At 40.0% G+C, this 13,778-nt stretch overlaps 1 protein-coding gene across 1 annotated transcript; it reads right to left on the bottom strand.

Moving 5' to 3' along the window:
- Positions 1-10,866: 10,866 nt before the first annotated feature.
- On the bottom strand, positions 10,867-13,305 carry LOC139708790 (netrin receptor UNC5C-like). Its single transcript, XM_071620739.1, has 2 exons — positions 11,542-13,305; positions 10,867-11,259 (listed from the first exon to the last, which is right to left on the bottom strand). Exons 1-2 carry the CDS (start codon positions 13,303-13,305, stop codon positions 10,867-10,869), a joined length of 2,157 nt encoding a protein of 718 aa, XP_071476840.1.
- Positions 13,306-13,778: the final 473 nt, after the last annotated feature.

The following is a 13,778-nucleotide window of genomic DNA, read 5'->3' as shown; positions in this document are numbered from 1 at the left end:
TTTGTTCATCAGAAATTTTGCAACATAAGTTGCATTCGTTTGAGTTGGGCCTGATGTATAACATGGCCGCAGAGGTGTTGCTTCTGTAAATGCACCATTTGTTGGATGTAGATTATGTCGAGTATTGACAAGAGACTACACGTGTCGTAAAGCTGGGAGCTGTTTGCAGTGTCAAATCACAATTGGTATATCGGAATGCAATTTTATGTCAAAATGTAAAAGTACCACAAGACTGCATTGGACTAGATGGTTGGTTAGAGGGAACAATGTCATATATATTTTTTGAATGATATGTGCAGAGAGGATCTAGGTGAGCTTGTTATGTAAAAAGAAGAGAGTTTTAAAGTTTTTGGAGTGTTCAAGAGCTGTGCTGTATACTCATGTTTTTTTTTTATGCTGAACTGGAGAAGCTGTAATCTGTAGGGCAGGTGTTGAGAGTGTTATTGGCCTAGCTGAGGAAGTGGGCAATAGGGTTTGCATGATTTATCTACAATGGTGTATCTTTTATCTGTGTATGATTTTTTGTTTTCCTTTTGTCTTTACCACTTTGTGAATGAGGAGAGGGAAAGTTTGTGTCTCATTTGCAAGTTTACTTCTTCATTTTGCATTAGAAAAAAAAAAGAATGAAAACAAAACGTGATCAACGTGTTAGAAGTGGTTTTGGTGCAAGGGTGCATGGGGCCGCTCAGAGTAATGCAAAGGACATATGTACAGGGCACCAAAGATTGTTTGTCTCGGAGCGTCTATTTGACAGAATGACTAGAATGTTGGGATGGATGCATCAGGTACTCGGTGATTTCTTCAAAAATTAGAAACATTTACAACATATACATCAAGAGTTTTGACCTGCCTTTCGCTATAAACTAATGATAGCGATGGAAATTGTTTTAACCTGTAAAGATGTCTTATGGTGCCGATATCTCACCTGTTTTTCATATAAGCACAGTGCCGTCTAACTGCGAGGGCAGCAGTCGTGTTTTATCTGTCTTGCTTTCTCCTGCTACGTGTGATCGATATGTCAACCTTCTGCATAAAATTCATGTGAATTCCTCAGGGAATATTGCAATTTATGCCCCTCAAAGAATATAGGTCTTTCCCCGCATTGCACTGTGAGTGTTGGAAATGTCAATTTATATCCAACTTAGCAAATTTGTGAAAAAAAACAACAACTATATTCATCTCAGAGCATGAAGCGAAGCAGGATTTTTTTTTTTTTTTTTCTGTCTTGGGTCAAGACACAAGACATAAGTTAAAGAGCTGAAGCAAAACAAACATATAAATTCATGAAAGATTACCACTAACTTTACTTATCAGAAAAAAGTAGAAGAAATAAATAAGGATGACAAAACAAGAGTAGCACACATAGTTCCTCATAAGTTTAGCACTGACTTTTCGTTTTGGTTAAACAATAGAACACACACACAACCAAAATCCTGAAAGGACATAACAAAACAGTAAAAATGAAGTTCAAACACCCTGAAAGGACAAAACAAAACAGTAAATATAAAGTTTGTCAAAGATTAACATTGTTGAAGGTTTTTTTTTTGCCCACCTTGCCATGTTGCAAACCTAAATTTATTTGTGGTTGATGGCCTCTTGGATCTGCAAAGATCTTTTTTGTTGTTGTTGTTGTAGTCTGCATTGGTTTACATTTACATTGGTGTGATTGTTTGCACGTGTAGATTTGGTTTTGCATGCCTGTGTGGCAGAGGAAGGTCACTGCAGTGTCCACCTATTGTCCAGGGGCCAGTTGACAAAAGAGTTTGGATGTGGGAGTCTCACATTTCATTCTCATGAGCATCCCCTGCTTGTATATAGCTGATTGTCCTCGCAGACCACCGATGGAAATGTTGGGCCATTTTTGGGCGAGATGGGACGTTCAAATCATTCTTTCACTCGTGGGAAAGATCCGATAAATTTCTGTTTCTCTTCAAGTGGGGCACACAACACTGTTAAAGCGGCAAGGGCTCCATCTTCGTTAATTTCGCGCAAGTTGATACTTGTGAAATTTTGAACGAGCTAGACGAGACAGCTGAGATATTGCTTCCCGTAATGAGAATGTAAGCTACAACGTATATTGTTGCCGAGATGGGAAATTGATCACCACACTTCTTGAAAAGGAAAGATGCTTCTCATGTCAGACGCTGGTACGTTAGATTGTAATTTCAGCCACTCGCAAACTGTCTTACCCAGGTCCCGATTTGCAAGATGTGCTTGTGAAATGTGCCAGCAAAATATATAATGTACAGGGGATGTGTTTTGTCCGGGATATGTAATGTTGTATGGAATGAAAGAGTACAGGTGTCCCCAAATTTTGTAGAGCTGTTTTGGTGTGGTTTGCATTCATATTTGGTCTCTTATTTGATCAGTATTGCATGTAGGCCCTATGTTTATCTCGAAAGACGCTACACGACAATTGCCAAATGAGCAGCACTTGCAGTTTAGGTGGCAGTGGTGTAGATGATCTCAGAAGCAGTTTCCTTCCTCTGTGACTGCAATGGATGCCCTCGGCAAGTGAAGGAGCACGCTTTGCTAATTTCAGGTGCAGCAGGTGCAGTGCCGCGGTGTGCTTGGTGCCTGAAGTTAGCGTCTCGAAATAACGGCAGCCTCAGAGACAAAAGTTATGAGTTCGGTGATCGCTGTCTGGTCCCATCCATGACGGTCAGTAGTGTGCCATCCCCACAAGTGAAGTTGTAAATAAGTGGAGAGATATCTTGGTGTTTGTTATCTGTCTTTTCCCCAGGAGTACTTATATATACAGACATGAGTACTGACAATGTATTGGGTACGCAGTGTTAAACAATTTGAGCATGGTCGGTGCATTACATAGGGCAATTGTATATAGGCAGTGATATGTTCTGGGAGAGTATTTTGGAGAATTTTCATATACCAGAGACTTCGATTGTCTCCCAATGAAAACTTCACAGAGTAATGAGAAGAAGCTAGTTCACATATGCAACTTCAGTTAATGTTAGTCCAGCTTTGTATTAAGAGAAAAAGTATTTGTTCCTCAGTCTGCAAGATGTATTCCACTGATAAATGCAATTATATTTTAAGGAGAAAAGTTTAATAGATAGGAAGAAAATGGATTCTGTTTGCAGATTTAAATGCTATGTAGATGTTCATGAATATGATCACAATATATACAATGAAATTACCAGAAGAATGTGCATCTTTCTTCCAATGACTTCGATATAAATAGACGTTATCTTAATTAGTGTTTACTTTTCTGTGTGATTTGGCACAGGGGGGCATGCCTTTCAGCCTGGTCAATCACAAGCGAAATGTTTTCCATCTACATTAAACACAAACACACACACCTACCTTAATGCGTCATTGTGACCACCATCACCAAGCCAGGTAGAGATAGATACTCTACAGGTACCTGGGCCATCACAGACATGGGGGCAGGGTCAATGGGTTTGTCTGTCTCCTTAGTTTAATTTTTAGACCAAAAGGAGTTATTGCCACTAATGAAGGGCAGTGATATTTGTATAATATTGACAATCCTATTTGTTTCACATTAGTTGTACAAAAGTAAGGGATCCTCTCAGTTTATCCCAAGCTTTATTCATGTGATATAGGCCCAGAGTTGGACATCCATTTTACTTTCTTATATTTGTTACTGTTTTTCATTGATTCAAAGAGCTGATCACTCATCAGATCAAAATTGATACTGCCCAAGATCACAGAATACTTTCTGGTCTGGCCACTTAAATTGGGCATGTTAAGGGTCATCTAGGTCTCTCGTCGTAAAATGGACTACAGCAAAATGCACAAAAAAGTAAAAGAGACATGTGAGCTAATACCATATGATACAAACACTGTGTCCATCAATGTACTCCTTTTTGTTATTCAGTCAAAAGTGCACAATTTCTTATTCTAACCACCTTCCTGCCCCCCCCCCCCACCCACGTGTGTGCGTACTCGCTATGTACAAACATAATAGTATGCACGCATATATGCACATGTGCATGCAGATATTTACAAGGGTAAGCCTTTTATAGCTCTCATGATGAACATATATTGTACTGGGTGCAGATGACTTGATTAGTAAGACAGTTGAAATCAGTGCAGTGTGACAGTAACAGCAGTAAATGAATTCGCATCAGTCCGTGGGTGTGACTTTGGCAAGCCATGAAAATGAGAGGAAAGTTGAATATTTTTCCCTTTTTAAGGGATGATGATATCGTTTTGGTTGAGATGGACTTCAGGTTTTCAACTTTTTTGTGAGATAATGAGAAACCTCTTATGAAATATGAAAGAGTATACAATTCTAAGAGGAATTCAGATTTTGTTTGATGAAAATACTTGCTTTTTAAATGTCTGAGATATCCAAAAACAAAAGAGGTTTTATAAAAGGTGGAACTCGCCTTTTATCAGGACCATTTCGTTCTACTTTAGTTTTGGATATCTTGGCCGCTTCAAAACAGATTTGTATCAAATAAACCTTGAATTCCTCATAGAATCGTATGGTATTTACTGCGTTGTATTTCATAAGTGGTTTCTCATTATCTCACATAAGTTCAAATCTGAATCCCCCATCTCAATCAAGACTCAACTATCCCTTTAACAGTACCATTGCCAACTTTTTTCTTAACCAGAAAGCTACCAATAACCATGATTCCAAATGACATCTGCACTCATCTTTAAGTTTCAACCCCCTCCCCTCCCCCCTTTTTTTTTCCCGCAGGCACTGTTGAGGCACTTGTGCCACGCCAAGTCCTTTCAACAAGAATCAGTTATTGGAAGTTTTGATTGTGTGAAAGCCCTTGCTGAAATGTTTGCCATTGCCAAACTGCACAATTTTTTTTTTCATTTCTCTTTCTTATGAAGAAGGTCATTACCATTGTTAAAAAGTGTAGGAGGAAAGTGTAGATTGTGCCTTGTTCTCAAAATGTCAAGTGATGTAGTCCACTCTCATCCTGTTCATGGGTCATGAATGATCATTAAAGGTTTCAAAAAAAAAAAAGAGGTGGATCTACTTTGCAAAAAGTTTGTGTCAAAATCCTGTATATCAATAATTGTCTCTACAGTGTATGATATAATGTCCATGCGCTGTGTGCAGTCTGTTCTTCCACTTGAATCTTGAATACTAGTATTTGTGCCCTCTGTGTAAGCTTGTAAGTATATTTCAATGTACCAAAGTTTCACCCTGTTCTCAACTCTAAGTTATTGTGCCAGTTTGTTTTGTTTCATATCTTGATTCTTTTGTGATGAGAAGTGTAACTTCATGGAGATTTGTTTCAAGTAGATGTGTAAGATTTTTTTGCTGTGCCCCCGCCCCACCCCCAGCAATATTATGCCGACTATGGATTTGTACCCTTTTACCAACATGACTGTGACAAAAGCTAGTAGCTAAAATCTAAATCAGATACACAGAGAGGACCCAAGAAAGAGAGGTTTTTGATGCATACTTGTTACATTAAGTAATTTGTGGAATGTGTCCCAAGTTTTATAAGTAGATTTATCCTGCTTTGACACTTTACAAAGTTTCCATTGAAAAGTCAGTTTATTAGACCATTGCCTAATAAATTGAAGATTTGTACACTCATATTAAGCAATGTGTAAGTCTTTTCATCTTTTCCTTTTGCCAAATTAATGGTTCCTGTATCTGTCATTTGTTCTCAATATTTGTATTGTGATTGATATTTCCTTGCACTTGATAAAAGAATATTTTCTTTTTCTTTGTTGTATAAAAAAAGAGAAAATGCATGGATTGACTATTTGTTGATATTGTTTTAAAGTCAGTTTAATATGTGTGTGTGTCTTTTTTGTAATGTATGTGTTTTGTTTGATTTCATGTAAACTAGTAAGATGAGACCATGATGCAAGTTGTTGTATTCAATTTAATCCTTTGAATAAATGTAATATAGGCCTTTTTCCCTCAGCATATTGCTTCTATTCTTTCAGGTTATTATATTACCCAGGACACTGGTGCGATATTTGTCAGATAGGATAACACCCAGATTCAATGTGACCGAGTGTAGAAAGTAGTCGTATGTCCTCACTTATGGTACTAAAAACCTCATAATTGTAACTGCAATCAATTACAAGAATATAAAATGCATATTTAGTGCTTCATTCAAAGGAAATTCACTGTTGCATTAGCCGATCATCTTGCGTAAAGCAAGAATACGTGCGTATTGTTTACAATCTGATCAATAGCAATACATTGTACACTTGCAGATTCTTTGTATAGTGGATTATTAAAGAGACAGATTCTCAGTTTTTTTTTTAATTTGCTAGATGTTACCTCAAGATGAAGTGGGAATTATCTCCTTTTTGTTGTGAATTAAAGATTTTGTTTGATTTACCTGTTACTTGCTGTGTTGTGAACTCTTATGTATTCACTGATTGTGTTTGTTCCATGTATGAGTAGATCTCATGCACCTTTTCAATATATGTGTGTGTGTGTGTGTGTGTGTGTGTGAATATTAGGCAAGATTTGTATTTCTGTATTTCTGTTTTCTTTATTGTTTTGTGTGGGGCTGTTGGCTATCAGTTTTTCTGTCGTAATATGCTTTCTCTCAGTAGAAGTTTGTGAAGGTAACATTGATTTCGGTGTACTCTGTACTTTAATATTGCCCATCGGAATGTTCTCTCATAACATCATATAACTAGGGTATGTGCACGTTCTCTTCATGGACGTATCATGCCCACTGTAAGAATAGACGTCATGGTGTGCAAACATACTTCTTGTACTGTTTTGAGGAAGATTAATTTCAATAGAAGTATCAACATGGAAATATACACACGCACATACGAATGCAAGCAACACTATTCTCGTGCGAATCGGAAGACTCTTATGAAACTATGCATGGATTGTGTGTGTATGTGTGTGCGTATATGGGTGTTTTATCAAAATACTCGTATCGTTTGCAAGACATTTCTTCGCATACATAATTATTCACGACTCCGATAGTAAATGCACTAATGTCTTGGACTTTATCGACATTTGAACACTGCAGTGTATGCAAATATGCCTCGTCAAACACAAGTGAAGTCCACATATCCAACATCAAAACATTCAAGTCGTGTGTTATGAAATTCACGGCATCACGGTATACGTGTATTGTGGTGGTAGTCGTGTTTTGATGTACAGTGAAGTTCACCGATGTTGAAACTTTTTTTAGGCACTCTCCATGGAAAATCCCGCCAACTGTGCTTGGAGTGTTGGAAGTCCGAGGGTCGTTGAAAGTCTCGTTCAGTTATAACATGAACATCACCTTCCAAATGCGAAGTTATATGCAACATGTAAGTGGCACCCGGATCAAACTAGTGTGTCGAAATTATCAGTGTGTAATCCAAGCGGAAACATTGTGAATCGACAGCAAATCGAATTTGAAATTACAACACTATTACGATGAATGTTACTAGTACAGTATTGACATTGCCTGGAAACGTTCAAGTTATGCTCAGTCTGTACAGGGGAAGGTGTATTCCAATGTATTCTGTTAATCATATTGAGGACCTCAGCATTGATTGACGGATGATGTAATCGACGGGACCTTGGTCTGGAAATTTTTGTTTTGTTTTGTTTTTGTCTGCCGTATCCAAGTAATTGAAGAAAAGTTGAAAATTATGATAAGATAATGGCACATACATATGTATTCAGATTTTCTTTTGGCCATACATGTGGCAATCAGGATATTATAAATCAGTAAAAGTCGTCACGCGTTTGCATTGCATGTGCCCTTTTAGAGTGTGTCCACTGCATACTTCAATACATGATATACGAGGGGCGACTGAAAAGTTTTGAGCCTTCAAGAGATGGCAAGAGGCAGAAGTACTTTATTGCTCTATTTTTCTACATAGTCCCCTTGTGAGTCCACACACTTCCTCCAGCGGTGACGTAGTGCCTCTATGTCGCTGCAGCAGAAGTTCTTTGGTTGGTCCTCCAGGTAGGAGTCAACAGCATCAATGACCTCCTCACCAGTGGTGAAGCGTTGTCCAGCCAAATCTTTTTTGAGGTTCGGAAAGAGGTGGAAGTCCGATGGGCTAGATCTGGTGAATACGTGAACTAGTTGGAACCCACAGTCATGAATGGTTGCCATTGCAACCGCTGATGAATGCGCTGGAGCATTGTCCTGGTGAAACAAGACACCTTTTGTGATCATTACTCAATTTTGTCCATTTTTTATGAATCGCCTGATACAGAAAGTTCAAGAACCTGTAAAATAAGGATAAAAATTGTTATGACCAAGAAATTTAGTTGGTAGGATTGAGATATAATGAAGATTTCATGGACCAAATTTGGCCTTCATATCTTAATCTTTTCTATGTTAGGCTCAAAACTTTTCAGTCGCCCCTCGTAGGCCTACTAGTAGATTGATTGGAGCATTTCGAACAAAAAATTGCATTCTATGCAATTTCTTAACCCAATGTGTAATCTCTACCACAGAAACGTTCGCCACAGAAGTAGTGGGTCGTTTTATTCATGATCTTTCTGCAACTTTGTTGCTACTTAACACCAGCTACTAATATGGCAGCCTTTTAAAAGACATTCAATAACTTCATGTTCAAATTGACTTGAACAAGAACAGATAAATCCAGTAAGCAGAATAATTAAAGTTTCGTTGAAATCTATAGAAAATTAATGAAAATCATTGTGTTGAAATTTTGACTTATCAAAACAACTCCGCCAAGCAGTGCCGGTCGCAGTCATATGAAAATTAGGTGAGGTTTCGAATACTATGTCACTATATGCCATATAATGCAGTCTACGATAAAAGTGTTCAATGCTGTGTATACAATATATCCGAGTAATACTCACGTAGTCCGAATCAAACTTCAGAACCTGTACATTCTTTGTTCTTAATGTGAAAGCAGTGGTACATGTATTGCCTCGTGTTAAGACAAGTTTACATCGCATTCGTGGATAAATAAGCTTCAAATGGACATGACCAGCATGTCAGAACGGTAATTTGGAAAGTGTAGAATGTGAAGAGTAGTGGGTCGTTTTATCCAGGATCTTTCTTCAACTTTGTTGCTACTAAATGTTAGTTAAGAATATGGCAGCCTTTTAAGAGATGTTCGATTACTTCATGTTCAAATTGACTGTAACATGGAAAGATAAATCCAATAAGCAGAATAATTAAAGTTTCATTGAAATCTATAGAAAATTAGTGAAAATTATTGTGTTGAAATATTGACTTTTCAAAACAGATTCTCCAAGCATCCTGCCAAGCATTCCGTTGGTCGCAATCATTATTATATGAAAATTAGATGAGGTTTCGAATACTCAGAATGACACTACATGTTCATGCCGTATAATACAGTCTACGATAGTATAAGTGTTAAGTGATGTGTATAAACGATATATCCGAGTGATACCCACGTGGTCCGAATCAAACTTTAGACCACTGCTTTGTCACCGTCCTGTACATTGTCTCACATCGCATTTGTGAATAAATAAGCTTCATATAGACTGGACCAGCATGTCAGAACTGATATTTCAAAATACTAAGATAGAGTATGATTGAATAGAATAAATACAAAATCTCAAGTAGCTCTGTACACGATAGCTAAATTCTAAGGTGAAATGATCATCTTCGTGAATGGCTTGCCTGTCTTCAGATATGAAGAATATGATTTTCCCTTTTGGAGGTTAAATTACATTATACCGGAAAATGAGTTACACGCAATGCAGCGATATCCGTAAAGATTAGACTAAAACAGAGTAATGATGATAAAATATTAATAATAGTAGTAACGTTTGGATGACCACCAGCATATCTGCCCCGATTCAATACAAAGTGGGTACTGTAATGACAACAAAGTCTTTCACAGAAAGTAATTATACTCAATCAACATAGGAAGGCAGCTCACACCATAATGCAATTTTATCTGCATTTCATAGCATCAGTGGACGGTATTTCATCTTGCGAAGTAAGGACTTTCTCAAACGTTTTGCATTTTGAAGGTCGTTGAGAGAATAAAGGACATCATGATATATATTGAATCAAAGGGCACTCGACGCACAAAGGGCTGATTTCACGGAGCACGCAAACGATTTGCGAAGGACGCGAATGGCAAAATTCAGCATTCGTATTTTAGTCTGCAAAAGATTGCAAAACGGGGGTTCGGAAGCGTCGTTAATAATATTGTTCGCGCATGTTGTTTTTACTTCGGCTAGAATTTCAAAAAATGTTGCAATTTTTTGCGAACCTTTTCCGCACATCGGGTCGTGATTTGCTCGTGATTTGTTCTCGAAAAATGTCCTTAAAGCCTCGTCATATGCGCAAGACCTTCGCAAGACGTGCACAATGTCCGCAAAATCTTCGTAAAACTCCAAACAGACCCCGAAACTTTAGAGAATATCTAAAGTACGCCAAAAATATTTGAAACTTAAGATAATGTGTGGGGAAACCTGCAAAAAATCAAATGCTTATGAGCGTAGGTCCTCAAAAAAACTGTCGGCACACACACACCACAGAGAAATGAAAGGGAAAGAAAGGAGAAATACAGGAATAAGAGAAAAACTTCAACTCTAGAAAGCTATCATCTCTCCTTGGAAACATTTTGCCCATGATTATTGAAAAATTTGCGTTGTTCGCATTTCCGTGGCGTGTTCTTCGTGTACGCGACTGCCATTAGCAATAGTACACACGACATTCGTATGTACGCCGTGAGAACTTCGCACAAACTGCGTAAGAATGGTTTTCGGCTTCATTGTTGGAACACATTCGGAGAAAAACTTTTCCGAGTGTTGGATTTTGCCTTCGCAAATCGTTCGCGTGCTCCGCGAATCAGCCCTTAACTCGTGATGATTAACAGAATACACTACAACTTTGTAGAGAACACTCTCCTATTGTTTCATGCAAATTACCAGAATTTATCTGTCTATTTGCTTTATTGCATGGATTATGCAGTGGCTTCCATGTGGTGTATCGCATTGGTATGTTCGATGCAGTCATCGGACGCACAATCCGAAACGCAATATCTCCTCGCCACTTCGGCGGCATCAACCCGAGAAACAGCCGAGAGAACATCCACGAGCCAATTGAAGTCGAAACCTTGCTGTTGCGCGACGTCCAGCAGCCTGTACGTCGGAGAGGGCAGTGTTTCCAGCCAGTTGATGCGGCTGTCTATCCCCAAGCTTTCCGCAAGGGCACGCCAGTCGTTACCCAGCAGGTTGGGCGGGTCCAAAAGCCGGCCAAGCTCTACTCTGAGGCTATGTGGGAAGAAGCGGCAGGACTGGTCTCCTGAGTTGGGCAGCACGTCCACGGGATTTGGCGGAGGCTGAACCCTTGGCGTCTGCCAGTATTGTAGTAAGAGCAATGTATAAGAGCAAAGTAAGAACAATGTGAGAGCATGATTGCGCAAACTGATCAAAGAAATAGTACATACTCTTTCTCTCTACCGAAACATAAGTCGAATTCTCGTTTACCACGCATGGAATGAACCTGAAATTAACGAAACTAAATATTGATGACATCAATTAGAGCATAACACAAAAGTAAGCATGAAAGGATAAGATTAATGTGCCGCTGGAAGAAGACAAACAGAAATAAAATGCTAAGGGTAAACAGCACTTACAACATTAATGTTGATAATCTGCGCGGGACTGCTATGCGACGGGCCTGTTTGCTTTTGCATGCAACTTGAATATCTCGCGTCGTCTTGTTCGGTTGGTCCATCAGACGTTGTTGACCTTTCCTCGTCATCAAGTTCATGTGACTCGTCGCCAAAGTTGCGTAATGAAAAGCGGTCAATTTCACGAAAGTCCTGGAAATCGTCGCAGCTTTCGGCACCATCCTTTGTGTCGTTGAGTCGGGAACCCGGCTCTTTATGGTATCTTTCGATGACCACAGACTTAGAAGAAGTTGTCTCGGAATGAATCCCGCTGTCAAGTCCTTCCCTCGGCAGATGATGTCGGCTATCGTGGGCAAAGACGTTGACGTTTGTGGTGCTGTGACGGAAATGCCGAATGTCTTGGGGCCGCCTTGGTTTCGGCATCTCCTTCATTATCTGCATTGAACGTTTCTCGTGTTCTTTGTCCTTTTGAAAGACATCAATGTTGAAGTTGATATCGTTCACGGATGGGTTCTCATGTTTGAATACGAAGGACACGGAGTTGCATTTACCCTGCCAGATGTCGGGAAATAGTCCTCGCTCTTCCACCTTGTTCCCTTCGCACGTCCACCCAACGCCAAGGTGGCTCAGTTTGAAGATCAAGTCACCTCCGAGAGCGTCGAATAGAAATTCCAGGGGACATCTCAGCGGGACAGAGTCGTACTCAGCCTGTTGCTGAGTTGCAAACTGCAAGGCGCACGGTGTGTTGTTGAGCATGTACACGAAGACCTGAAAGAGTCCCCCATCTGTTTGCTTCCCGCCAAAGGCAACTAGCTGAATCCACTTTCTTGTTTCCGTACCCTCAGCCAGACAGGTATACAATGAAAAGTGTGACAAATAGATCTGGCATTGGTTCGCCAGCAGATCGTATTTGTTTTTCCCGCCACGTTTTTTCCGTCTCGAAATTGGTCGCCAGTCCTTCGGATGGGTGAGATGTGTTTCGCTGGACATCACGACGATGTCCTGGACGTCTTCAGCGCAATGCATAAAACTCAGCACGGCAGGTTTTGAAAGCCTCAGGCCGTGAGGCCCGCAGTGAACGACGGGGCTGATGATGGTCTGGCTTGGTTCCATCGACGGGAAATCACTAAGATCCCAATCGAGAACAAGCTGAATAACTTCCTTTTGACCCTGAGGAATGGCACACGGTGGTACGAAGAGGGAAATCCCCATTTTGTCCAGGACAAGATGGCCACCCATGTGGTCGATCTCACGGGAAATAAACACGACTAACTTTGAGTCCACCTTTGATGTTTTACTCTCCTTCATGTTCCGTAATCGCAGCTCACTCAACTGGATGTCATAGCGACCACTCAAGCAATTACTCGGTGACAAAACTTCGGCATTATTCACAACATTCACCTCCTCGTCACTGACGGTGTCTGTACAGCATGTTCCGACTTGCTCGTCCTGGAATGGAGAATTGATTTCATTTGGTTTCATTGATTTCACATCGTCGTCGTCGTCGTCGTCGGGCACATATGCAGGATTGATGGTGTGCGACCAAGCACTTCTATGTCTCGGGAAGTTCATCAGTGAGCTGACGATACCGGACAGGTGTTGTGCACTGTGTTGGTGAGGGCATCGCTGGCACTCCACGTCATGTTCCCGGAAAGTCTCTCGGTATTTCAGCAGGAGGATGTAGATCACCAGTATCCCCAGTATGATTACGAGAAGGAGAATGACGATGCACAGGATGACTGTGTGGGCGACTCCTCCTTCGGACATTTTGTAGGTTTGGATTTTGTTCTGTTTTTTGTTCTTTCTTTTTTAAGTCACGCTCTCTGCAGCTCATCCTACTCAAGAATGACTGCTATCTTGTGCGAAATCAACCCCGAACATTTTTAACCATCAGACGTGCATGCTCTTTCTTTGACGCCAGTTTCACGCTCATGGTTAACATCTGAAATGAGCTGAACAGTATACTGTACTGACCGCGTGACATAAATAGCTCACTGATAAAAGGAGACTGGCTTGAGAGAAATATACCTTGATCTCTGAACTAATGATAACCGCGACATTATCTTTCGTCCCGGTTTAAACGTTGTCATTCAGCACCACAGGAAGACTCTTTGGTGGATGGCAAACTTCTCCAGGATTTTGTCGTGATGAGAGCGTTACGTGTTGGCATCAGATAAAACGGTCACTTTCAGGAATGTGTCTGCAGGACATAAACAAAAGATATGATAGCAACTCGTTAA

The sequence above is a fragment of the Diadema antillarum genome, unplaced genomic scaffold (genome assembly GCF_040938485.1).
Source record: "Diadema antillarum isolate AM-2024a unplaced genomic scaffold, OU_Dant_1.0 seq00001373_RagTag, whole genome shotgun sequence".
NCBI lineage: Eukaryota > Metazoa > Echinodermata > Echinoidea > Diadematoida > Diadematidae > Diadema > Diadema antillarum.
This window is presented reverse-complemented; position numbering and strand designations above follow the sequence as displayed.

Excerpts from the sequence above, each read along its gene's own strand:
- LOC139708790 (XM_071620739.1), bottom strand. The coding sequence starts at position 13,305 with ATGTCCGAAGGAGGAGTCGCCCACACAGTCATCCTGTGCATCGTCATT. Across the intron at positions 11,260-11,541 it reads AGATTATCAACATTAATGTT|ACGCCAAGGGTTCAGCCTCC; the intron begins GTAAGTGCTGTT and ends CAATACTGGCAG.